The sequence below is a fragment of the Phoenix dactylifera genome, chromosome 11 (genome assembly GCF_051530095.1).
Source record: "Phoenix dactylifera cultivar Ajwa chromosome 11, Ajwa_hap1_PhDact_Kaust_v1.1, whole genome shotgun sequence".
NCBI classification, from domain to species: Eukaryota; Viridiplantae; Streptophyta; class Magnoliopsida; order Arecales; family Arecaceae; genus Phoenix; species Phoenix dactylifera.
Window position 1 is genome coordinate 22,293,149 of NC_143200.1, and position 27,042 is coordinate 22,320,190.

Sequence of the window (27,042 nt, forward strand, 5' to 3'; positions counted from 1 at the left end):
GACGGTCAGAAAGTCTGTCAAATATGAACTTCAGCCAACCACCTGTTTTGCAGCGCCTCCACTCTTATCTTCTTCATTTGTTATATTTCCCGTTCCCCTCACTGCCTCATAGATGGAAGCTCTAATCTCTGCGCAGTTACTGCTAGTGAGAATAGACCTAGCTAGATTAGGAATGATATAGATGGAGAATTCTCCCCAAAGTCAATAGCAATGTTATTGAGCTTGATAGGCTCCATTCTTTCCTTTATCAGGGCAACCATATACACATTCAGCTGGGATATGCTTTTGCTCAAAAATTAGGCACCGTAAAAGAAGACCCTTTTCTGGCTTTCGGCCAAAGCTAATGATGGTCACCCCTGATCACATTGTATCTAATACATTTTATATTATCTTTTTCCTTTCCTCCTCCTCTTTGTTTCCTTGCCGAAGGATAGGGAGCCTTCAAAATAAGCACAGGACAGAGATTTAACAATGTCGACATTCCTCCCTATGTCCAAAGGCATGTTCTCATGAATCGGCCATTGCCCACTTTCCTAACTCTCCTCCTTTTTCTTTGGACCCACCGGCATGTGAGGTGGGGACCGGGGCCGAGTCCGAGTCACCTCGGAGCGGGTTATATTACGTGGTGGGGAGACTGGAGAGCAGGCGCTTTGCAGCTTCCCTTCCCCATGCAATGAAAGAAAGAAGAAAAGAATAATACCCTTGCCACTTGCCATCACCTTTACCTGGCATGCATGGAGGAGGAGATCACTCGTAGCAACCGCATTCTCTTTGGAAATTTTAGTTGAAAGCAGCGAGAAGGAAAGATGATTATTTTTTTTTTTGATAAATTTCTACTATAACTAAATATATTCATGAAAATCAAAAAATAAGATCAGAAAAAATTGAGACAGTAGAAAAAATATTTACTATCAATGATAAATTTTCTAATCTATTAGCTTAGTTAATAATTTATTATTATTATTATTATTTCAAAAATCCTACATATTGAACTGCTATAAGAACGCTCAACATGACAACCTCTCCATTAGGGGCATCATACTGTTGAATGGTACATGTTCATAACAGTACTGAAAAGTGCAGATTATCATTGCTATGCTGGCGTCCTTTCTCTGTTAAAGTGAAGCATGAACGTTCAATGCAATAGAGTGCGACGTATATTATTCATATTGGTGATGCTATAATTAATGGTGCATCGGTTTTCTATGTCTCCATCTGGCTGTGACAAACTTTTTGCCGGACCCACGCATGAAACGTAGACAAGCGCTCTGGGACAAACAATACCACAGCACCTGCATGTTATATATATTATATTAAGCATCCGATGACAGGAGACACCCCCTTAACCCGTCCCCATGTCTTGGTCCAGGTTTTGCTGATGGTGAAATTAATCTTGCATTGAGGGCCAAGCCAAATTCAGTACCATTATAAAATTTTTATAATTTTATTAAAATTTATCATTTAAATACTTGACTCTATATCGATGCTACATTAGCATAATATTAGTACAATACAAAATTTTTTAAAGTACTGGATACTGATATCGAATCGGTACTATATGGTGTGGTGCACTTCATATCGTCTGGTTTGGATCTGCACGGCATAATATAAATTTTATAGTTAAAACCAATACTATTTTATTTTTGACTATTAAAAAATCTAGCCGATATGGTCACGGTAAGCAAAGCTTCTTGGTGCCATCTTAGTACAGTAAAACATGATTAAAATAACACTGTAAATCGTCAACTGGGGATTTAATAAGTAACTTCGGACCCAAGAGAACCTAAAACCAGGGAATAAATTAAGGGCTCGTTTGGTTCGCGGGAAAAGAAAGGGAGAAAGTGTGGTCAACGGGAAAGTAATGATATGCCTCTTGTTTGGTTGGAGTTTTCAAAGGAGAGAGAAGGAAAAGTTGTATTCCCATGGGAATGTGATTCCCACATTTCATGGGAAAGTCTTTTCCATGAGAAACATGGGAAAGTAACTTTCCCATGAGGCGGGAATCACTCCATTTTTACTTTTTCCCAAAAAGTCCCTTCAGCATTAAAGAAGCATTAAAGAGGCATTAAAAACCTAATTTTTATTAAGGGCATAATAGGAATTATATATAACTTTCCTAGGAAAGTGGATGACCAACCAAACATAAGCACCTTGGAAATTTGTCACGTTCTCATGGTCAACCAAACATGCCAAAAGTACTTTCTTAGGCATTCTCTTTCTAGGAATTTATTTCCCAGAAATCATGTTTCTAGGAAAAAAAAATGCTTCCTGCGAACCAAACGAGCCCTAAAGAAGCGAAGCCTTGGACCAAAACCCGGGACCCAAAACCTTGCCCACACCCAGATACAAAGCACGACGTCACCAGTTGGTCGTGAGAATGGCAAAAAAACAAGGGAGATAGAGATAGCAGGGACAGCAGTAAACAGGAAGAGTACCACGTAGTTTCCCCTACGCTACCTTCCTGAACTCCCACCACCACCTCCATAGTCACCACTCCAAAACCTCCAACTTTCCTGGTACCATTGAAGTCTCCCCCTGGTCCTCCCACCCACCACCATCACCACCACCTCCTCCACCTTAGTTTTCTCTTGGGGGAGCTTGCAGTGAAGTCCAAGAAAGAATGATGGAGGTTGTTGCCTCCACCTGACTACGTTTCTCTCTCACAGACACATTTTCTTCTTTCCTTCCATCCTTTTCTTCTCCAACAAACCATCCCATCCCATCCCACCCCATACAATTCCCCATTTGTCCCACTCATCTCTCGTTCTTTCGATTTGCGTCTACCCTCTTAGATATCTGGAGCTACTTGGAAACGAGCGACGAGTCTTCTTCAGTATAACAAAGCTTACTGTTTCTTGAAATATAGACAGAGGTTTATGGTTCTGAGAGGGTAGTTCTTTCCGGTTCTTGGTAAAGATGACGATGGAGAATGGGGAGGATTGCTGCGTCAAGGTGGCGGTCCACGTCAGGCCGCTCATCGGGGACGAGCGGCTGCAGGGCTGCAACGATTGCGTCACCGTCGTCCCCGGGAAGCCCCAGGTTTTTGTTCTTTTTTTGCCCCCTTTTCTCGGTGCTTTTTTATTTTTTTGGTTCATCTACCAGTTTCAGATCGCATTCACTTTTTTTGAAAGAGGTTTTCTTGACAAAAAAAAAGAAATCTTTTTCATTGCCTTTGCTATGAATTAATGGCTCTTTTTGTGTGAATTGGACTGTAGATCTGTAACGAGAGTTGGTAAATTAGTGGCAATCTAACTTTTTGAAAAAAGTTATAATAATGGTGGATAGGTGAATGTAGGATTGTTGAGAAAATAGATTTATTTTTTCCTTTGGTCAATAGATTTATCCCTGGCGTCTCATTTGGCGTGACCGCGTGAGTTGGCTGCTATGCAATCGAGTGGGAATTCCCACTGGAATTGCCTGCTTTTAGATTTATTTTTTTTTGGCGGGGGGGAGCGGGAGGGTTTTTGGAGAAGCGATTTGGTTACTTCTGTGTTTTTGTGTTTTTCCGCCTCTGTGCTCTGCATTATAAAAATCTGTGCTAATTTTCCTTTCTGACCTCTTTTTTGCGAAGTAAGGTGAAAATTTGATTTCATATAGATGGTCATCATTATTCAAAGATTCTGTCAAATTCGCCGAGTTTCATGTATTATAACCTGGTTTGTCATCTCATTCAAAACATTTTTTCTCTTCTGCATTCCTGATAACCTATTTAAGTTGGGCATTTCCTGGCGACAGGTGCAAGATTCTCATCCCTATGGTTGTTCAGGTTCTTCTGGTGATTATGAATGTCTTAAAAGTGAACGTCAGTAGTTTAACAGCTTTATAAATTGCGAATGATGATTGAAGAAATTTCAACAACTTCTTTTTTCTTTTTTTATTTTTGAGGGAAAGAAATTTCAACATCATTTCCATCATTATTCACAAGTCACAATCTTCTACTCCAGTGTGCTAATCTCTTCTTCCTATCATTATTCTCTTAGCCTTCATTTCTATGCTTAAGTAATTTTTGATACTCCTTATGTGCAAAAAGAGAAGCAAGGAAGATAGATTATACAATTTGTATCCTAGTGGCGTTGTCTCTTATAGATCATGTTTAGGCATTAGGAAAATGCCAAATAAATTAGAAGATATTAATGATGATAAGGTACGTAAGATTTGTTCTGAAATCTTTCAACAAAATAATATAAATTAAAGGAAAAATAACCATTAATATTAGGCCTCTCCAAATTTGTTGCCCTACATACACCAATATATAAAAGTAGTAGAACTACAGTTTATGAGTTATCTCACAAGGGTTTCGTGTAGGACTCTTTCAGATATATTTCATCAAAATAAGCTTTACAAACTTTCCGAATCTAACAGACCTTAAATAAATGACATAAACAATAAAATTTACTTAAGAAACTCTGCTCACTCATTGAACATTTTCTCTACACATGTCAGAAGATCAAGCTTACATTTATGTGGCATGTGTCCAAGATTCTGCTCCTCCGTCAATGCAAAATTAATATAGAGAGTTCAAAGTTTCAGAGGTCAATTTCATGTCATGTACTCTTTTGCATGTGAATCTATTTAAGGCTGTATCTACGGGCTAGAATTTGAAAAAGATCATCATTTTTTTAAAAGGAAAATCCCTCCCTTTCCAACGCCTGTTGTCATTTCTGATCGATACTTTGTTCTGCTTAAAGAGACTGATTTCTACTGGTGGTCTACTGATCATGGCCAATGAATTTAGAAATCTTGTTAGTCATAAACCTAACAAAATTGTGTCTATGTCACTGGAGATGCAAAAATACTTGGTGGCATGGTTTCGGATGTCCAGGTAAGCAGACTATAATTTTTAGCCTTATTCATGCCTAGTCGAATGATTTCACTTCATTTTCTGTAGCTGCTTTCTGTTTATATTCCAGTAATTTCTTGAGTTAAAGTTGCCATACGTCAACCATCCTTTGAAACCCGATACTACCTTTTTCTAAGCTAAAATGCTTAACCTTCTGTATCAGTTTGAGGCACACCGGAATTAAGTTTTCCCAAAAATGAATCTCAAGGGAGATGTTTGCGCATCTAACTTTCCTTGGTCTGGTTTATACACATGAACATAATGGATCAGAAGATTCATGTGCGAAAGGAAGGCAGGGGGGGTGGGGGCGGCAGATGTGGAATATTTGATTTACGAATAGTTGTAAGAAGTGAGGGAACTGGTTCATTGTATTTATTTTCCCTTTTCTGTTTGACTGATTTTAAATTACTCCTTTGATTCATCGTGAGATTGAACTAAATAGCTGTGTCATTCCAGTCCAACTGGTTCAAACAGGTGGTATTTTCGGGTCTTGAGATATCTTAGGTCAACTTTGCTGCATAGTTTTTAGTCGTCTCATAGCATGATTGTGATACTGTTGCAACATTGAAATTGCGTGTCAAGAGTAGGATGATGAAGTTATGCAGTTAACACTCTGTTACCTTCTGCAAGTATTGTAATTTTAAAACTTGACAGTTCCCTGATGGTTTACTGCCTTTTTTTCCTGATAAAAAAGTTTCAAATGTCTTGTGTTATTTTATGATGGAATGCTCCCACTGTGATCAATTATTCTACTAGAACTTGTCAGATATTGAAATCATTATTAATAGATTTCATCAAAAACTCCTGATGTGCAGGTGCAAATTGGAACTCATTCTTTTACTTTCGATCATGTATATGGTAGTACAGGTTCTCCATCATCTGCCATTTTTGAAGAATGCATTGGCCCACTTGTTGATGGTTTGTTCCAAGGATACAACGCCACTGTTCTTGCATATGGACAGGTCAAGTAGTGCAATGTCTTGTGCTCCCTAGCAGCTTATTCAATATGAACTGTAATGTATCTGCAGCATGTAGCCGATGTCTTGAAACATCTGAATTTTATAATGTGCCACAGACGGGATCAGGGAAAACATACACCATGGGAACTGCATGTAGGGATGGTTCTCAAACTGGACTTATCCCTCAAGTTGTGAATGCATTGTTCAGCAAAATCGAGACCTTGAAACATCAAGCAGAATTCCAGTTGCGTGTCTCATTCATTGAGGTATAAGGAATGATCACCTCTCCTACTCTTGTTTTGTATGTGCTGTTTTTCAGGTCTTGAATGAGCTAAAAACTGAAATGTACCCTCGCATGTCTATCTTAAAATGATTGTACCATGCTCACAATATTGAGTGTACAACAACTTTTACATTAATTCTCTGAGCTTTTGAGGTGAACAGGTTTGTCTTTTCTCTTGTCGTTAATCATATTTCATATTATTTACCATTCTGGACAACATCTTGTTGTTCTTTGAATATCTTAAGGGCACAAGTTTCTAGCTCCATATATCTGGCCGCTCACAAAAGGCTTAATCATACTTTACCTTTCATTTCCTTTTTCCTTTTTCCTTTTCTTTTAGTGTGGTTGAAAAATTCACACAGAAATGAGTACCTGGACTCAGCTCCAAGGATTAACTGCCAATTATGCTGATTGGCATGTACTTTGCCAGGCCTGGATGGCACATGGCATGGCTGTCTTCCAATGCAGGTATACCAGCTCATGACATGCTTGCCAACTATTGGTGCAATTACACATGCCAATGCCAGGTCAGCATAGAAGTAGAATACAACACTTAAAACTTTGCTCTAATCACAACTATAAAAACAATATTTCTGGCAAAAACAATGATTTGATTATTCCAGGCCACCTGTTTTGATAATTTCTTGGTGTAGCATGGAAACATAAAGAACAGGATGCAAAAATATTTATTAGGGCGAATTAAATATTTGCATTTCGGATGTAAGATTATGGACCAACACTGTCTGAATTATAGTTTCCCAAGGTTCAACACAAATGTATAAGTCATGCTAACTTTTACTTTTTTTCACTTTAAAGATTGCCCACCAGATCACTGCTCATTTCACTGGATCAATGCGGAAATTAGTGATTGGCTAAGTGGTAGGCGGGGCCTGACTAACACCGTTGAACCCGCCATTTACAACATCAATCTCCAACTACCACATCAGCCTAGTGAACTGAACGGTGATCTAACAGTTGATAGGATGCAGTACTCTATTTTTATGATGTGCTGTAGTCTGGAGGGCATTATCATGATAATATATACATCCTTCGTGCTTCAAGTTAGTTGGATTATTTGTGGATCTAGTTAGGCAGAATAAGGATTGGATGTTTCACATGCAGTAATCTCATGAGCAATCATGCCTTTTCTTTGGGTTTATTAGGCTGGAAGGTTCCATTTGACAATTCAATATCTACTGGGGCTTTGTGTGAGCTCCTTTGTAAACTTCACCTGTATGATGTGCAAATTGAAAGAGAAAGACTTCATTTCCATCTACAAAAGTAGTTGCTGATAATGAAGTTTGGGTTTGTTCATGCTTTGCTTCTCCTTTATTATGGCTAATGCAGGCTGCTGGAACAGTTAAAGTGAACCATTTGCTTCACGAGTCTAGAACATCCACATTGAGATTATTGTCGAAGAAAATTTGTATTGTGTCATTGGGATGGTAAAAGAATCCCATGAATGCTTGCTTAAGCAATTAATAACATATGATATGCTTCTGGGAGTGGTTGCCAATGATTTTTGCAGCCTCTCTTGCTACAGAGGATGCTTTGAGACAAAGTCACTTTGTTGCATACATATGGCCTTATCCCCTTTTATATGTTTATTCATTCATTATATATGCATTCACCACATATAGTATAGAAATAGATTGTGTCTATGGCATCACTGAACCCCTGATGTTTAGCACCGATGACACATTCCAAACCTGGCTTCATACTGCAAAAGCTTATCTCTTACATACTGGCACCCGAGTTTCATGTTCCTGTGTTGGTCTCTGATAGCATTATTATCAATGCCCTTTAGTCTATCATTTACATAACGAAACATTGCATGCAAATTTCTATTTTCATTTTTTCTCATTGAAAACAATTTGATAAATATAAGCCTTTGACAATATTTACTGCATAGACATATTACCTTCTCATACCAAGAATGTTAACTAAAACTTTTGATTGTGAAGATTTTAAAAGAAGAAGTGAGAGACTTGTTGGATCCTGCATTTGTCAGCAAAGTGGAGGCTGGCAATGGACATGTGGTGAAGGTAACAGTACCTGGGAAACCTCCAGTACAAATCCGTGAGGCATCAAATGGGGTCATAACACTTGCTGGAACCACTGAAATTGATGTTAGTTCCCAAAAGGAAATGGCTTCTTGTCTAGAGCAAGGTTCACTAAATCGTGCAACTGGAAGCACAAACATGAATAACCAGTCAAGGTTAACACTATACCTGATTTCATATTATGCTGTACATATATATCTTGGTGACTAATATTCATGCACATTTTTCAGATTTGGAGTGTACTTTCGTGCCTTTTTTTGTTGCTTCTGACTCATTGTGATCAAGCATCTTCTGTTGCTGTCATATACTTTCAAGATTGAGTTTAGTTAAATTTATCTCTTCAGTCATCCTCCAAACCATTCATGATATGTTCTTAAAAGTATGAGCATTAAATTCACATATAAAAGAAATTTAAAACCACCATTTAAGTGGACCTTTTCCTAGATGCTTCACTTATTTTTTGGAGAGCACCATTCACCACCCTTGCATTTTGATATGCTCTTTGCTTAGTTCAGAGTATTCATATGAAATTCCACATTTACTCCTAACACTTGGTGAGCCTTCTTTAAATAAATTGCACAAGTAACAGATCACGTCTTTGTTCAACAACTTGCAGAGATATCCTTTCCATCATCATCTTTCCATAGGACCATGTCATCCTCACACTCAATGCATATATAGTGATTTGTTTTTTATATTTCCTGACTCCTATGATATGCTAAATGGTAGATCCCTTAATCATCAAGCGGATCCATGTCACAGTGTAAATTGTCATATGCCATAAACTTAGACTTACATATTAGCTTTCTGTGTCTCGTTAGTTCTTTGAATTCTTAAAAATTACCCCTTCTCAAGAGTGGCCTTTTTTTCCCACCTACTTGATCTTGCCTTTAGATGCTAAAAGCATATATGCCATTTCCTTGCATTTGAACTAAATACATTTGCATTTCAAGAACTAAATCTGACTAATGGATTATATCATATAATCCATTTATAAGTTGAAATTTAATCATAATTAATACAATAACTTTTAATTATAAATGGTTGTGAATCTGAAGCTAGTGTTCCTTTCTTCGTACGCGGTCTATTATCAAATTTTTATGGTGCACACAAGTGAAAAAGAGGAGGGCGAGCCTTGGCGCAATGGTAGGGTTGCTCTACTGTGGCTTTGTTGTCCCTTTTTATACACAAGTGGAAAGGAAACAATGGTAAAGGCACGGTAAAAGATGTTGGTATCTAAATTACTTGATAGTAGAAAATGGTTAAAAAATACAGAATATAATCTGAAGATAGTTAACTTGGTTTGGTATTATGAAATGTAATTTAATTTCATCTGCATCTGTATGGAAATGTGTTCTTCACGTAAGTCAACAAGATTAAATTTCCTTGTTGGCAAAACTGTTAAATAGATTTTTTTTTTTTCATGTTTTATGGTTCTGCTCCACTTCATACTGTTTTTAATGTTCTTATTTTTGATTTCTATACTGTGATAGTCGTTCCCATGCCATCTTCACTATCACATTGGAGCAGATGCGCAAACTTGATCCAATTATTACTGCTGATGGTGTCCCAATTGAGGATGTGACTGAAGATTTTCTATGTGCAAAGTTCCATCTAGTAGATCTTGCTGGATCAGAGCGTGCTAAACGAACAGGTTCCGATGGCCTTCGATTCAAGGAAGGTAGTTTATTTGCTCCTTTATTTATCTAAACCATGGCTTGAACTCAAGAAAAATTCTCTTAAGACCATCTGTTTGCTTGTTGTAGGGGTTCATATTAACAGGGGTCTTCTGGCTCTTGGAAATGTCATAAGCGCTCTTGGGGATGAGAAAAAGCGGAAAGAAGGAGCCCATGTTCCTTACCGTGACAGCAAACTTACTCGACTCTTGCAGGTTGGATCATATTCTATTTAACTTGTAGATATGATGTGTGTGACCTAATTTATTTAATAGGATAATAACAAATGTATGTTTGGTCCAACACATGGATAATTATCAGGATTTTGAAACTCATTTCCTATAGTTTGAGACAACTTGGAGTTTGAAAATGAAATGATTGCGGAGGGGTGTGAGTTTGTCAAGGGACAATACAATTGTATCAACAAAATATGAAGTTTAGTAAGTCTCTCTGCATCCACATCACAAAGAAGCAACCTTGGCAATAATGGTCACGGTTACATTGCTGAGTTATCAGACTTTTTTGAAGTAATGGTAGGGAATACTTTTCATTATACTAATTGTAATGCAATTTTCAAGATGTCCGGGCATATATCCGGGCATGCCATGAATCATGGCACAGGGTGCTTGACTTCCCCCAGCCTTAAAAACTAAAAAAATATGGTGGAGGATTGTACAAAATGGATAACTGGATAGTATAGTTTATTTTTCGTGAATCCGCTTAAACATCTCTGTGGACTCCAGCCAAGAAACTGGTTACCTTTTTCCCTTCCTGGTCACAGAGAACAAGGAATTGTTGATCTAAATCTTATGAGGGAGAGATTGCAAAAGGAAGATGGGTTATTGTTTCATAATCCATGAAAATAAGATGAAGGTTGGCGAGGGGGAGAAAGCAGATGACTCCAGGGAGTTGACTATGACAAAATTAAGTTAAAAATTGCTGTCCAAATCTGAACTCAAAACTTTTATTCTCTTTTTCAACTTTGAACCTTTAATCTAAATAAAAAATTCTTAACAGGCTCTGGCATCTCTTCGGTGATTACAACTCCAAGCATCATCCTTACGAATTTAAAAATCAAAATCAGCAATTTTTGGACTTCCGATGGTCCAACACAAAATGATTTCTCCTGATTCAGTTTGCAACCATTACCTTCTGCTTGACTGGATGGTATAATTATTGCACACAGCCTGATTGAGTGGTGCCTTTTTCATAGAAGCAGGACTCTTTTGTAGCTCTTAATGATAACACATCAAATTTTCAGGTCACATTTTCTTCATGGATTTGATCTCGGCTGCACCCTGATTGGTTGTTACTGTCTTATTTACCCTACATCAGTTTGTTCCCAGACCAAGCATACAACATATAGCATGGGTGTATTTTCTAGGTGGTTAAAATTGGAATACTTAGTCTAACAGGATGAGTAGGATGAATATAGAAATATCCGTAAAAAGCGAAGAAAAGAAAAAGGAAAAAAAGAAAAAGAAAAAGCAAAAGAGAAAAAGAAAACAAAAAAAAAATAAAGAAAGAAAAGAATGACCTCATCCTTCTAATGTTGAAGTTTCTTTTGATAATTAGAATACCCAAGTAAAAAAAAAAACGTATTTCTTCTGTCTAATTATTTATGTACATTTTTTGCAGGACTCACTTGGTGGAAACAGCAGGACTGTCATGATAGGTAACCCATTTTGCCACCAAAAGTCCTTCATGTTATCTCTATTGCCTTTGACTGTGCCAATAAAATGCATGCAAAATTACGGCTCCTGAATTTATGATGCCTTATCGTATGCATCTTATGATTTGGAAAAGGCAAGTTTAATAGCATGTATTCATGTTGTTTTGATTGATAATTTGAATTGTTCTATTGATGTCTAATTAATGATAATGTGATTCATTCTCTCTTTGCCAAATAGCCAAACAGAACCCTAGTTTCAACCGTATCCTTTTTTTTTCATCTGCTCTTTATTGGTAAAGAATGGCTGCTACTATTAATTAAAGATGTTAATCAGCCGTTTCTTGTTATATTGTAAGTATATGTATGTATGATGCTGAATGAACAGCATTGCTAAAAAGACTATGCTATAAAGTTTTTCTCTTTGACTTCCTTCAAACATACTCTCTAACTATGTTATCCCATTTTTTTCCAGCTTGCATCAGCCCAGCAGATATTAATGCAGAGGAAACCCTTAACACACTGAAATATGCTAATCGTGCTCGCAATATTCAAAATAAGCCCATTGTGAGTCTACAAAGGACAATATATTAGCGAAGCAATTACTACCTTCTATGCAGAAATGAATGCTCTTGTTTCTTACTGGTGGAAGTGCATATTTGCTTATATAAGTTTTCCTTTCCAGGTTAACAGAAATCCAATATCTAATGAAATGCAAAGGATGCGTCAGCAGATTGAATATTTGCAGGCAGAGCTACTTTGTGCTCGTGGGGGAGGAGCTGCATCTGATGAGATTCAGGTAAGAAATCTTTTTCCACAGCAGTATGACTCTGCGAATTGGGCCCAGATTCCTGGTCAGAGCAGTTTTAGGCAAGAGAGGGTCCTATTGTGGAACCTAGAAGACCACCAGTTGGAGAGCACAGTATCTATTTTGTAGGACGCAGACCAAGCTCATGCAACCAGTGAAGCAACCACATATATGCACATACATGCATATGTGTTGATGTACATATATATGCATATTCTGAGAATTCTTTTGTAGGCATTAACATTTTAGTGTATTTATATATGTAGGCTCTAAAGGAAAGAATTTCTTGGCTGGAATCTACCAATGAAGATCTTTGTGGGGAACTCTATGAGTATCACAATCATTCTGCTCACACTGAACATTGTGGGACAGATGTTCATGTACACTACTCGACACTTTCTGTTGCTTTAGTTTCTTTCCAATCTGAGTTTCTCAAAATTTGACTTCTTTATTTTATTTAATTTGTCCATTTTCAGTTAGGTTAATGGCTCTTCTATGTATATTTGTAATATTGAGGAGCTTCATTAATTGGATAAATGCTTTATTAGTGTTGCTTTATGCTTACTCTTTCAGAAAGGTGGAAATTGTTTTGTGAAAGCAGAAGGGCTTAAAAGGAGCCTGCAGAGTACAGACTCATTTGATTACCAAATGGCTGAAACCCTAAGAGGCAATTTTTCTGGACAAACTTGACATGCTATCACTTCTGTTGTGTTTGGTTTTCTAAGTTTGCATTCCGTTAGAGATAAACGAAGTTCAGTATGAGTGCGCATTCTTGTTGTTTTGCTGCGAATTAATAATCTTTGGTTCATAACTTGGGATGCAAATTTCTGCTATCAGAAGGTGATAATTCCAAGGAAATTGATGAAGTAGCAGCAAAAGAATGGGAACATACAATATTGCAAGACACTATGGGCAAGGAACTGAATGAGTTAAATAGGCGATTGGAGCAGAAAGAGGTGATCTAAAAATTTCAGCAAACATCTTTATGATTTCTGCTATTTTTTATTAAAAATCTTTACTGAGCATGAACTAGTTAAAATCATGTATGACTTAATGTTTCAAGTAAGATTCTTGTTAATGGATACATTTTTCTGCATAGGTTTTCAAAATATGAATATGAATGCCATGTTCTTGTTTGGATGTGAATTTCAGTTAGGCAAATGCTGTGATAATGTACATGTTCATATTTCATGAATAAATTTCCACAAATTGTGTGAAACATTCAGCATTTCAAGTCCCATCAGTCTTGTGCATAACATTTCATTCCCAATGTGAAAATTTGTTTGAAAAATTCAAGTTGTCTGTTCTAATAAAATTTTATTTTTGTTTATCTAGGGTGTACAGCCAAATAAATCAGCACTTACTGAAGATATTATATTTTGAAACAACATGATAAAAAAAATACTGTCACCAAGAATCTTTAAGATTGTTTCATAAAGTTTACACTTTACACCATCTTCAGACATGACACTAATTATAGAATTGCAATATCTACGTAACATAATGATTTGTGCTCATATATGCACTATTATTTTTGCTCTGTTTGCTTATATGCTGATGTATTGTAAGTACAATTTTTTTTTCTTTTAAATTTCTATTTTTTATGTTAACAATTATGATAATCTGAGGTAACATTGTGTGATGCTTTATTTATGGTGGACATATGCTCTTATACAAATGGACAAAGTACAAAGAATTAATGGTGGATATTCAAATGGTGATAATCTAACAGATGGTATTTTGAAGTTGCACATCTGAGAGTTGCAATCAGGCCCTAGCCTAAAGATATATTTAAATAAGCCAACGCAAGAATTTGAGTTTTAAATGGCTTCTATATGGTTATTTGGGTGCTAAGTGACTGCCTTGCACTTCCAAACATAAATTTTCTGGCTTGAAATAGTCTCCAATATACATTATACTGAGCAAAGTTGTAGAAACCTCGGAACAATATTACTAGAAACCTGCAGGCAATATTACCCAACGTTCGCTATCTCGATACCGAGCTCCATGCCGGTACCATCCTATTATAGTGTTGGTATGTGGTATGGTACGAGACGGCAAGCCGTACCGATTGTCGGTACAGTATGAGACACCACACCAGTTCGGCACCCGTATAGTATGGTATGGTACTGATCAATATGGCAAACCTTGGATATGTAATGCATCGATACAATGAAGCTAATTGTCAGGTCCCATGATGGACATATTTTGCAAACACATTTTGTAGATTGGAGCTGACATGATGTTTGGATAAAAATGCCACAGTTGCGTATGCTAATTGAACAGAAGTTTTCCTTACATTAAATGCCATGCCAATTGAAACAACATAATAGTATATGACATATGACCACTTTCTCTTTCTGATATATATTTTGATTTCGGATGTTTATATCTGCTCACTGAAGATGAAGCCTTTCCTTTCTATATTGGCCAGCCATTTTTCAAGTGAAAATGTCACATTCACTTATTATACCTTTCAGTAAGAGATGTGAACTAGGAAGTACCCCAGTTGTCACACTCTTCCAATTGGAGGATGCCCTGCTTTTGAAACTTGGGAGGCGAACTCCAAGTATTTGGACCTAGATTACTTTTAACTGGATGAGTTGTCCTTCACTTCCCCACTCTTTTTCAAAAAACAGAGAGAGAGAGAGAGAGAGAGAGAGAGAGAGAGAGAGAGAGAGAGTAAAGGATATCGATTTTGCAATAGCATATTAACATGTGGTTATAGAAAGGCAACAACATGCATTCGGAAGTCTTGAGCACTCTTTGTTTAATTTCTGTTTCTGAAAAGAACAAGATCTGGATCATCTTCCAATTTGTTACTGGTCATAGGCTTTTCCTTCTCTATTCAAATGTACGTGCGATCAAGCTTGAGGTAACATAGATGGTTCCTAGGCTGATACTTTGTGCTGGTGCAGGAGGACTGATGAAGAGTTCTGTTGGACAGATGATACCAAGTTTCTATATGAGGATTAAGTGGACAGATCTGCATTGCTAAATAAAAGAAATTCTCAAATTGTTAAATTTCTCACTAAAACTTGGATGTGCGAGAAATTTGTGAGGTATCAGATTTCAAGTTACTTTTTGTGGAGACATAAGGAGTAAAACCCTACAGAGCTCATCCTGCTTTTCTGGGTCTAAATGATCTTATGAAGTAATAGGTGATCCATAGATGGTTGTATATCTAGGGTTGCTAATGAGCATAACAGAATTATGGACTTTCAGGCTAATTTAAACTAGCTGGGAATAGACATGAAGTTTTTTATGCTATAAATTATAAATCCCTGTACAACTTGAACATTACAATAGAGAGGGCAACAAGATCCTGTATACTTAGGGAAGTAATATCTCTATCTGCAGTCTGAGATGGAAGTCTTATGTACTATACCTTGGTTTTCCCCATCAATTAAAGAAAAAAACACAGAAATAACTCTTAAACCTGAAGACGCTTCAATTATCCATGAGATCTATTTACAATCTTGTCCTGTGTCCTATATAATTTCCATTAGTTTCAATTTTTATCCTCTGCTTCGCTAGCAAAGAAATTTTACCCATATCATAGATCTAAATATATTCAACTTCTGACGACCTGTAGTCTGAGAAATTCAGTTAAATGAATTATTAATATTTTAGCTCATTTTCTTTTTTCTCAGTATTAATATTTTGTCTCATTCTGCAGTCTGAGATGAGAATGTTTGGAGGGTTTGGCACTCTTGCTCTTAAGCAGCATTTTGAGAAGAAACTGATGGAACTTGAAGAGGAGAAAAGGATAGTGCAGGTTGATTAGTATCCAGATTTGAGCCAATTGCTTTTCTTGCTTTTCCTGTTATGTCTAAACTAGGGCGGATTAATTTTCAGCAAGAGAGGGATAGATTGTTGGCTGAAGTGGAAAGCCTTGCTGCCTCCTCAGATGGGCGAGCACACAAGTTGCCAGATGTCCACCTACAGAAGTTAAAGTCCCTCGAAGCACAGGTGAAAATAGCGGGCATTGTATTGCTGAAATGTTGCAACACCCTCTTACACACTAAAAGATCCTCAGAGTTATCTTTCCTTTTCAGATTATGGATCTTAAGAAGAAACAAGAAAACCAAGTTCAGCTTCTAAAGCAAAAGCAAAGGAGTGATGAAGCAGCAAAGAAGCTTCAAGATGAAATTCAATTTATTAAGGCACAAAAGGTTGTTGCTTCAACCATTGATTTTATATCATTATCATTCTCATCCATATTATTACAACTTCTATTGACATTTTTTATTTTTTACCCGTTGCTCATTGTTTTTAATACTTTCAGGTTCAATTGCAACACAAGATAAAACAAGAGGTAGAACAGTTTCGCCAGTGGAAGGCTTCTCGTGAAAAGGAGCTTCTGCAGGTTCTTCATTTCTATCATTAGTTATAATTTTTGGATTATGTACAGCATCATGAAGCATTTCATCAGTCATTAGTATTGAAATACGAGCAAATAGAACGTGCATAATAATTTTTTTCACATGTTGATGTGTGATTCTGACTTGAAGCTACTTAATAACCTCATCTGGAACTACCATCCTGTACCAAGATATAATTTTTTTTTTCTGGGGAAGGAACCGGAGAATGTTATTCTATTGATTGAACATTGTCAATTTTTTGGCAAATTGATGTTTCAAATCTACCGAGGAACAAACAAATGATTTATATTATTTTATCATGCAAAACTTTTGTCATATCTGTTGTACTTATAGTCTGTTTGTTGTTGGTTGGAAAAAATATGCTATATGCTGTAATACATTATCATACGTTTTTTTGCATGTTCATGATTATTGACATCACCATGATGCCATCTACTTATAAATAATTGAGGAAAAAACAATTTAAATTATTTTATCATGCAAAACTTTTGTCGTATCTGTCGTATAGTCTGTTTGTTGTTGTTTGGAAAAAATATGCTATATGCTTTAATACATTATCATACATTTTTTTGCATGTTCATGATTATTGACATCACCATGATGCCATCTACTTATGAATAATTGAAGTTGCATAGATCATATTATCATTGTTGACATTCTATTTTACGGTGTGCTGTTATAATATCCATTTTCAAGTGTGTAACAAAGTGATTTGATTTGTAGTTCTTTTTCCACTTCATCATTTATACTATCATTACCAACCCTTTTTATATTTCCAATATAGCTGCAAGTTGTTGGGTTGATTTTCCGGTCCTGCCACTTTTTAATTAAATTTGATGAAAATGGAATGCGCCCACAAGTTTGCTACAGATGGATGAGTTATTGTCTATTATAAGTTGATGGCACGAAAACTAATGCTTAAAATTTTTCCTATTCATCTATATGAGAAACATCTTCATTTATATGTGAAGAACCTCAGTTGCACTCTTTTTCTTTGCCATGAAAGTTTCAGTCATCAGGAGATTTTACTTGTTTACTGCTCCTTCAGCTAATTAGACTCCTAAATCTCGTACTGGGCATGGTGTTATGATTAGAAGGTACAAATTTGCTATGGCACCGGAGCATTATTTTTTATTGTTTTGTGTTGTTGGTCATTTAGAGCACCACTCAATTGGCTGGCCAGTTTATGTTGTCACCTTTGATCCATTTATAGCATAATGTTTCTTTTAGGTTACCACAGACATGCTTTACTGATATTCCTTTTTGCAGAGAAGTGATAATAAAACTGAAGCTCAAGTGGGGAAAAAAGAATCTAATCTTGCATTTGGCATTGTTGCTAATTTTCTACATTTTTTTATTTTTATTTTTGGTATTTTGAGAACACAAACATGCTAGGTAGTTATGGATATTTTCCATTTTTTTAGGTAGAAAACAATAATTACCATAAAAGAATAAAAGAATAGAACACAATAAAATAACTTGTCTGGTCATCGTGATGGCAGTAAGGGATTTTGTAGCACTGCTGTGGTGATGCCATGGCTGCAACAATGGTGGAAATGGTGATCATGATGGTAGTAGCATTGACCATGGTGGCTGTTTTCATTAGTGGTGGGCGGTTGTGGCAAATGGTGTGGTAATGGCAAGTAGTGCAAGCTGAATGGTGGTGAGACTGGTGGTGGGAATTGTGAACATTGTAGCAGACTAGTAGTTGCTGTGGTGGTATGGGTGGTGGAGGTAGAGGTGGTGAGCAGTGGTGGAGTGACAGTTGTGGTGGTAATGGAGGTTGTTGTAAGGGTTGGGGGGCGAGCAACTTGATGTTCTGTTTTTGTTTTCATTCTAAAATCAAAAAAATTTACTCAGAAATTTTAGAAACTTTTTTTTTTTTTAAAGGACATTACAATGAGCAGTTCTCGCCTTGGTTTCCATTTTTCTTTTTTAAAAACAGAAAACAAGAGACCTACCAAATACAGGCCTAAGTTATGTAGTTCTTCTATTGATTATCTTTGTTAGCATTTTTTGTTTTTGCTGAACTGTATCCTATTGTTATAATTACATCATTGAGTTGACAATTTGAATTTTATTCTTGAAGTCATTTCAGAAGCATAACATGTGGCATCCCATCTTTGTCTTGAACTTCTACTGTTCTTTTGTTATGAAAACTAGTAACTTTAACACTCTTGCTTATTGTTTATTTTCTAAGAAATTTCAGATTTCTTAGGATTTTGTGGAAGTTTGATTTTGATACTTTTCATAATACAGTTAAGGAAAGAGGGGAGGAGAAATGAGTATGAAAGACATAAACTTCAGGCACTGAATCAACGACAGAAAATGGTATATATAAGTTTCGCTCTTAAAAATATCTTGTAATCTCATTATTTTGCTGAAAGCACTTGAATTAATGAAAAATATTATCTAAGTTCACTTGATGCCTTCCGAACATCAGTTGCATAAATTTTATTTACATTTGATTCTCTTAATTTGTTCCTATTCTAGGAGATGATCCAGCAGCTGATAGGTTTGATATATTCCTTCAAAGCCTGTGTTCATTTACTAATGGATGTGGAGATTGTATTTTAATTGGATTATGGTTTCTGCTAGATGCTCTTGAATATCATATACAACGATCTTCACTCATATATTATTTTCACTTTTTTCATAAGCAGTACAACACTGCATTAGCATGACGAAAACATGTGAACTGAAAAGCCTTAGTTTTTAACTTTTCATTCTAAAACTTGTCATTCTTTTTAGAGTTAACAAGGCCATACAGAAGATTAAGATTTCTTCTAACCAATCTAATATATACATAAGAGAAAAAAATATTTGATGATAATGTTGATGATGAGGATGATAAGAATAATAAAATACATTGAAGGGGTTCAGCCCATCCCGTGGACTGCCTCCAACTGGGCTGGGCCAAGCGCAAGCGTCTTCAATATTTGCCACCATGAGGATTTGAGCCTGTAATTTCATCCAGAAACACAAGCTCCAACTAGCTCATCCATGCGCTATGCGAACCTTATATTTTTTTTTTATACAGCACTGACATAGTGTATAAGAGAATAAATGCACCATCCCTGTCAGCTCATTGGTCGGGTGACTCACATGTGTTGTAAACTTGTAATATTCCTGATTGCCTTATTGTTCTACATGATTGTATAGCTTAGTAAATGTTTTTTTTGCCTGTGATAGCAATTGATTGACAGTTGACCCTTATCCTTGAGAAAGTTAATGACTGGTCACTTTTGACAACTTAGGCAGCTTAGTGTCATGTTTTCTGTCTGACTAGTTTTATAGCTGACATTATAGCAGAAAGGAAGGAATGGGAATACTGATTATGCAAGTATGATAAGAATTTAGACAAGTAAAATACAAGACATACGAAGGCATTGTTATTACATAATTAATTTTGAGAGACTAATGCAACTTGCTTCATGAGGTGCAGTGGGGGACAAATGAATCTTGCAATGGTGCTGATGGGTTGTAGATTAGTAAGATAACAATAACAGTAAATGATTCACCTGCAAATATTCCTAAAATATTAGAATAACACAAGTCAAAACTATGACTTGACTTCCACACTTAAGGGTGTAGACTTGTAGGCTGTACTTGTGTGCATGTGGTGTGTGTGCATGATGCACATCTGTGATCTGTGACTGTCTGCGCAATAAAAGTGGAGTAAGGTGAATTCTATGTCATGAGCCTCTCCTGACCTTTTAACAACAATTTATTTTGCATTTTGAATTGAAGTTAACCATGTCTAGAGTCCATTCTACAGGTTCTTCAAAGGAAGACAGAAGAGGCTGCTATGGCTACCAAGAAGTTGAAAGAGTTGCTAGAAGCACGCAAATCCTCAGCTCGTGACAACTCTGGTATTTCTCAATGTAAAGAAAACTGAATACACTCAAGCCTGTGGCTGCATGCAATTCTAACATTGTTCTTTCTTTTTCCAGTCAATGCAAATGGTAATTCTCCAGGCAATCAGGTGCTGAACAGATGCTTGTTTATATTTAAGATGTCTAATGTTCAGTAGAAGGAATAATTATTATATAGCAACTGTAACCTTTAAATTCAGATAAATGAGAAGTCCTTGCAACGCTGGTTAGATCATGAGCTTGAAGTCATGGTGCATGTGCATGAAGTTCGTGCTGAATATGAGAAACAAAGTCAAGTGTATGTGTTTTTTTTTTCCCTTTCTTTCCAATCTTACCGCTGGCCTTTTTTTTTAGAGCATTTATGGCTGTCCTGATAAAATTTGTACTTTTCCATTAGACGAGCTGCACTGGCAGAAGAGCTTGCCTTTTTTAAACAGGAGGAGACATTCTATGGGGGGGTAAGTCCCCCAAGAGGAAGGAATGGAAATTCTCGGTAAATAACATTATAAAACTTAAGGTCCAACATTTTCCATTTTTTTTGATACTGTTGGCTCATATATTTGAATTTAGATTTTAACATTGAGTAATCTGAGACAGAATCTTATGCAAATCATGTTAGCCATTGAAGAAACTAGTGTTTCAAGTTAGTATACCCATGGTTAAATTGCTCTCTTTTATTTGGTGTTCTTCTTCTTGTCCAGGACATCAAATATGTTCTCTAATGCAAAGTTAGCAAGAATAGCATCACTTGAGAACATGGTGAGCATTTCATCAAATACTCTTGTAGCAATGGCTTCGCAACTTTCTGAGGCAGAGGAAAGTGAACGTGCATTTACTGGACGAGGAAGATGGAATCTGTTGCGATCGATGGGAGATGCAAAGAGCTTACTGCATTATGTGTTTAATGTTGCGGCAGATGCAAGGTTCAGCTTCGTATTTTAAACCAGTCATGTTGAGAATTTCTAGTCGTCCTTTTGGTTTCTTAATCGATATAATTTGATTGTTTGCTGGTTTTGTGCTCAGTTGTATCTGCGAAGACTTAATTTGGTTGGCTCATCTGAAATATCAACAAAATTAATCAGAATTTTCAGAAATTCTAGGGAAACAAGGAAACATGGGATACAAAAATATTAACCTATTGTCTGTATTTTCTCCATGTTAGGTAAATGCTGTTTTATAATAATCTTAACTTGAGAACAGGGATTATTGGAGTAATGCTTTTGAAAATTGTGGTCTGGTAAGTTTGACTTACTAAGTGAAAAACTAATATTAGAAATTTGTCATCACAGAGCCACCATATCTACAGTACGCACATGCGGAAAGGTGAATATAAATTTTGGGATAATATAAAAGTTTTCTACAGTTAAATTAGCAAAATAAAGAATCCCCTATCCTCATCATGCCAATTTGGTTGTTTTAAAATCCTTCTCATTTATATCTTATGTATGTTGATGTAATCAATCTTTTTTCTTTTTTTGCAATATTTGATGCTCATCCATAAATTCCCTTTTCTTTGTTGACTCCTTCCTCATTATCTTATCCATCTGTGATATACTGATTTTTCTTTGGTAACAGGTGCCAGTTGAGGGAGAAGGAAATTGAGATCAAGGAATTGAAAGAGCAGCTGAATGAGCTCATTGGTATCCTCCGCCAGAGCGAAGCACGGAGAAAGGAAATGGAGAAGCAGCAAAAGTTGAGAGAGCAAGCTGTTGCAATTGCATTAGCTACATCATCTTTGGTGAGCTTATATTCATAATATTTATTATTACATACTTATTAGTCAATGCAGAATTAAGGTCTCATCTCTTACTGCAACCATGAATTTTAAACTTGTACAGCTTAATATCTTCAGTCAAATATAAATTGGAATCTGAAACTTCGATTGAGAGCTTGAAACCTGAAAATGAGGAGGAGACATAGTATGGTTACAGCTAAACAAAAATTCAAACCTAGATTTCTGTAAGCTTGGTTTTATGACTGTGTATCATGTTTCTGTAACCTGGAAATCATAAGCTTTGCCTAATTCTAAGAAAATTTTAAGTGTCTTAACTTAGTGCAATATGTTGGTAGCACTTTGCTTTATCTGTTTATCATATTCATTTTGAAAGTTAATGGAAAACTATTGTGATTCAACTAATTACTAAGGTTTTTCTATGAGAAAATAGCCATGTAAGCATAAATTGTTGCAAGAAACTATTTGAGCTAAAATAGAAAGACCATGTGCCTTTCCTGCTTCCAGATCCACTCCAGGAATCTTACGTGTTAAGTTTGCTTTGTGTACCTGATGCTAAATTATGGTGTAAACTAACCGTTAATGTGGAAGAATTTAAAAGGCTATTAAACCCCTTCTTTTTGAGGAAAAGGCAACTAGACATTTTTATTTTATTTTTTATGTTTTTGTTAATCAAAAGTATTGGGTGTTCATGAAGCATCAAGGACTGCTGAGTTTAGAACATTTTCTCAATATAAATTTATGCTTAAGTCATCACATATAGTAACTCTGAAAGTGCTCTGTCTAAATGAAGAGTAATAAATTTTGATTTACCACTGCAAAAGATTTTTGCAATAATATTGCAACTTTCCTGAATCTGCATTTCTTGGTGACTTGTGTTCTTTCTTTTTCCTTCTCATCTTATCGCCTTTCTAATTTTTATTGTGATATCATCTTTCCTATTCAAATAGAATTTTGGACGTAAAGATTAAAGGAAAAGAAAAAGGATCTATCTTTGTCCATGGTTGGAGACCTTTCTGAAAAATGCCTATTATCTGGGCGACAAAAAATCGAAGGTGTGATAATCTGGCAATAGAGAGTACAATATTGAGTGCCTGGAGGGAAGACTCATTATCGGACTGAGGGATTTTTGCCCTTTCTTGTTAGTATAAAAATATATGTAGTGCTCATGACATGTCTCTTGGACTCAAATCAAGAGATCCTGGATATGAGCTTTGATTATTCTCCTCGATTTTGATATGATAATTTTCAGGGGAACTCAAATGGTTCGTTGAAGCATTGTGCTGATGAATCCAACACTCCATTATCTCCGGTTGCACTTCCCGCACAGAAGCAACTCAAATACACTGCTGGCATTGCTAATAGCCCTAACAAAGGGACTGCAACATTCAACAACGAGCCGCTAAAGGTTCGATTCCTTCTCTTACTACGATAATTGTAGTTTTTCTTTCAGATTGGTTAAGAAGTTCTTTGACTGCAGATGGTCCCAATTGGGCAATTATCAATGGAAAAGAAAATGGCAGTAGTAGGAAAAGCAGGAAAGCTTTGGAGATGGAAAAGGAGCCATCATCAGTGGCTATTACAATTCAAGTGGAAATGGCAGAAACCATGGAAATTGTCTGAATGGATCCGGCATAGTGATGAAACAATAATGAGAGCTAGGCCTAGACCTCAGCTTCGTTGAGACTTGATGTGATGTGACAGCGTCGTTCTTTGTCACATGTCAGTTCTCGATCCACTCTGCTAACTAATTTTACAGGGTAATAATACAGCTGGATGCAAGTAAGGTTGGACAGAATCCCCTTCTTCAAACTCTTAGTGAAGCAATCAACTTGTACATGTTCATAGGATTTTGCTTTAGATGTAAATTCTGACCATATGTATGAATATATCCATACAAACAAGCAAATACTCAGCCCCATGCTTATGTTTCAGTCTCCATCGATGATTAGATGCCAAAAAGACCATTTGGAATGTAAAGATTTTTGCTGGTCTGTGAGAAAAGTGAAACTGTGTTCGCTTGCTTGGTGTTTTAGCTTGAATGCATTGGAAGCATCTTGTAAAGTGATTTTGATGCTGCTGCCTTCCTCAAAGAATTGTTGGGCTGAGCTGAAGGTACTGATGGATATAGAAATTTGCGAATGGAGGTGATGTTATTGTTTATTTTTCCCCAATTATTGTATTACTAAATCAAAGAAATTTGAATCCATGTTTTGACCCTTCTGGCTTGTTTTGAGTTCTTTGTAATGTTGTCCAGTCTTCTGAGTGTGGGAAGCTATTTTTGTGATCTGTGTATTAGCTACAGTTATTGATTGTCCACACGAAAGGTTTTGGCCCCAGCCATCTCTTTTAGTTGTTTTTAACAAGAGAAAGTACGACCAATATTATTCTTCATTTCGTTGTTTTTTTTTTTTTTTAGGATGGCCCTTGATTCACCTTCTCTCTATAAGACATGTCTTTTAATGTGTTTGCTGAGCATAACACACTGCAGCTCTGATTCGTTCCATATAATAAAACCTCAGTTTATAGAGACCCAGCACCTGCAATATATTTTAATCATGATTATTAGTTCAGAGTTTGTCAGTGTTAGATTGATGATTGATGTCAAGCTGAAAAGTTTCGATGATGAAACTCACAGACAGCATTTTGGAAGTCTGGTACTCCTAACTGGGAAACTGAAACCAAACGAAAGAATGTTAAATAATCTCATAACAGCTGAATTATGCTGTAAAATCTTTAATTATACCTATGTGGCATGGATACTTTTATTCAGCTTGAAGTCCCAGGACTCAGGAGTAAGACCCAGCCTAAGAAAAGAACTCCCAGTAAGACATGGGATTTCCCCTATTCCCTCTGTCAGGACGAAGACAAGCATCGCTTGGAAAGGTTGATTTGGCGAGGCAACCAGATATTTTTGCATGATGTTTGGAACCCAGACTTTGTCATGCTGAGTTATGTCTCCAATATTAAATTTAGAGTTAACCCCACCTAAGCAAAAATTCTTGTTCTGAACGACACCTTGGCTTGTGTTAGATTTGATAGTGAGACTTCTCAATCCGATCATAGGATGGAATTGAAGCTCTAGGTTGCTATTTTTCATATCTGGACGACCTAATAACTCGGTTCTCTTTGTATTGTATACAATTAGATGCAAAAATATGTTAGGTATATTGTTTATGGGGTAAATAAAAAATGGTACTTAAATAGTGAATGGCGATGGATCTTAATTTATTTATTTTTTTTAAAAAAAAACCGGTCCGCCAATAATGTAGGCGCATGAAACTATTTTCAAAAAAAAAAAGAACCATTGCTACGAATGGAATTTATGGTACAACTCAACTCGCTCACTACAACCTACGAAGATACCTATATTTTTCGAGTTTCTTTCCTGAATTGAAGGTTTTGTGCGGAAGGAAGCCGTCCGAGCCCTAGCGTAACCCCGTTGGGTGTGTGCTCGGAATTCAGGATTTGATCCTGGGAAGCCATATATAGGTCCCCCTCTCCGATCGAACGCGAACGCGAGGGGAGATCTATGTCCGTGTATCCGTTTCGTCACCATGGTTCAGGCCAAGCACCACAAGAAAACCAAGCCCAGGAAGCAGCACGACGGCGTAAGTCTCCCCGAAATCTTATTCTAAATTTCTTGGCAAGATCTCATGATTTCTTGGCGTGTCGAGTTTTCAAGAGTCTATCTATTTCCAGTGGTAACTTTGTTTGATTTATTTCAATGATTTCAGAGTACATCGAACGGTGTAGGCGAATCACTTCCGGTTCGCTTCTTGATTCTGTTAGAATTTTCTGATGCCTATCGCAATTTCTTGTGAGACCCAGGCGAAAATTTTAATTCTTTTCCGCTCTCTTAGCTCGCCAGAATTCGTTTCTTGGGTAATTACAGCACTCGGTTACTTGGGCTTGTGGATAAATTGCACCTCTTCGCCTCATTAGCCCAAAAAATTGTTCTCAGAGATCAGGTTTTCTTGATCTTGCTGTCTTTGTCAGTGGAATTCTTGTCCATAAAAGAGTACAATTCCATTGCCGTTAACATTCCTGAGTATGCAATAAGAACTTGTTCGACGAGTCTCTTATAAAAAGGCAGTTTTATGACCTAAATCAGTCTACAACACTCCTTAATATGCAAACTCGAGTGAATTTAGAAAACATATCTGATTTGCCTCCCAGGAGGCATGCGCCATTCTCAATTGCTTAGGAGAATACTTAGGGGAATTTCTCATCTATCTGTTCATCTCTAGGGTGTGTAGGTCTTCTTTGCGTGTAGGACATGCACATGACTACCATAAGGAAATATCAGCACTCCAAATGTTTCATCATTGGAATTTTGATCATCATTTATTGCCTTCTGTTATTAGATGTTCTTAATTTGCTATTTTACACAAACCTCATCTTGTCACCCTTATTTGCGAGATTATTTTATCATTCTTCATGAAGCTTATTCAGAGATTTTGTATGAGAAATTGTACTCAACTTATGAAGTTTTGGGTAATCAGAGACTATGGACACACATACTGCACCTCCTGGCTATTTTGTTGACCTGTAGCTGTAGGTCGGGTTCCCAGAGTTGATACTATTAGTAAGATTATAGTGAAGCTCAATTGCATCAATTACACTGTTTCCACTTATGGAGTTTGAAGGTTGTGTGAACAAATTGATGGGAGGAATCTTATCTCCATTATCAGTGCTAATTACAAAGTGTTCTTTAAGTTGGTAGTTGTGCTCTAGACGTCACATCTTGTT

The 27,042-nt window shown here is 36.5% G+C and overlaps 2 protein-coding genes across 14 annotated transcripts in view; both read left to right on the top strand.

The window, feature by feature from the left end:
- The first annotated feature begins 2,371 nt into the window (after positions 1-2,371).
- On the top strand, positions 2,372-24,518 carry LOC103706510 (kinesin-like protein KIN-4A). 2 transcript variants are annotated; one of them, XM_008790633.5, is made up of 25 exons: positions 2,372-3,039; positions 5,656-5,802; positions 5,916-6,065; positions 8,047-8,300; positions 9,639-9,826; positions 9,912-10,036; positions 11,460-11,496; positions 11,966-12,057; positions 12,176-12,289; positions 12,565-12,678; positions 12,872-12,965; positions 13,136-13,254; positions 15,978-16,076; positions 16,157-16,270; positions 16,357-16,473; positions 16,587-16,667; positions 18,943-19,014; positions 20,462-20,555; positions 20,637-20,668; positions 20,759-20,856; positions 20,956-21,051; positions 21,260-21,481; positions 22,134-22,296; positions 23,543-23,698; positions 23,771-24,518. In XM_008790633.5, exons 1-25 carry the CDS (start codon positions 2,917-2,919, stop codon positions 23,972-23,974), a joined length of 3,105 nt encoding a protein of 1,034 aa, XP_008788855.4. In that variant the 5' UTR covers positions 2,372-2,916; the 3' UTR covers positions 23,975-24,518. The 2 variants fall into 2 exon arrangements, with proteins under 2 accessions (XP_008788855.4, XP_088563380.2); XM_088707254.2 differs by having other exon boundaries at positions 23,567-23,698.
- Positions 24,519-25,604: 1,086 nt separating this feature from the next.
- The window catches only part of LOC103706509 (SEC-C motif-containing protein / OTU-like cysteine protease family protein), a 30,330-nt gene continuing 28,892 nt past the window's right edge, over positions 25,605-27,042 (top strand). For 6 of the 12 annotated variants that reach the window (XM_008790627.6, XM_088707266.2, XM_088707261.2 and 3 more), the window contains exon 1: positions 25,688-25,901. In XM_008790627.6, the coding sequence (XP_008788849.4) occupies positions 25,848-25,901 (54 nt within the window). In that variant the 5' untranslated portion in view covers positions 25,688-25,847. Of the gene's footprint in view, positions 25,902-27,042 lie in introns of all 12 variants that reach the window. The other 6 variants (XM_088707255.2, XM_088707264.2, XM_088707257.2 and 3 more) reach the window with 5 other exon arrangements.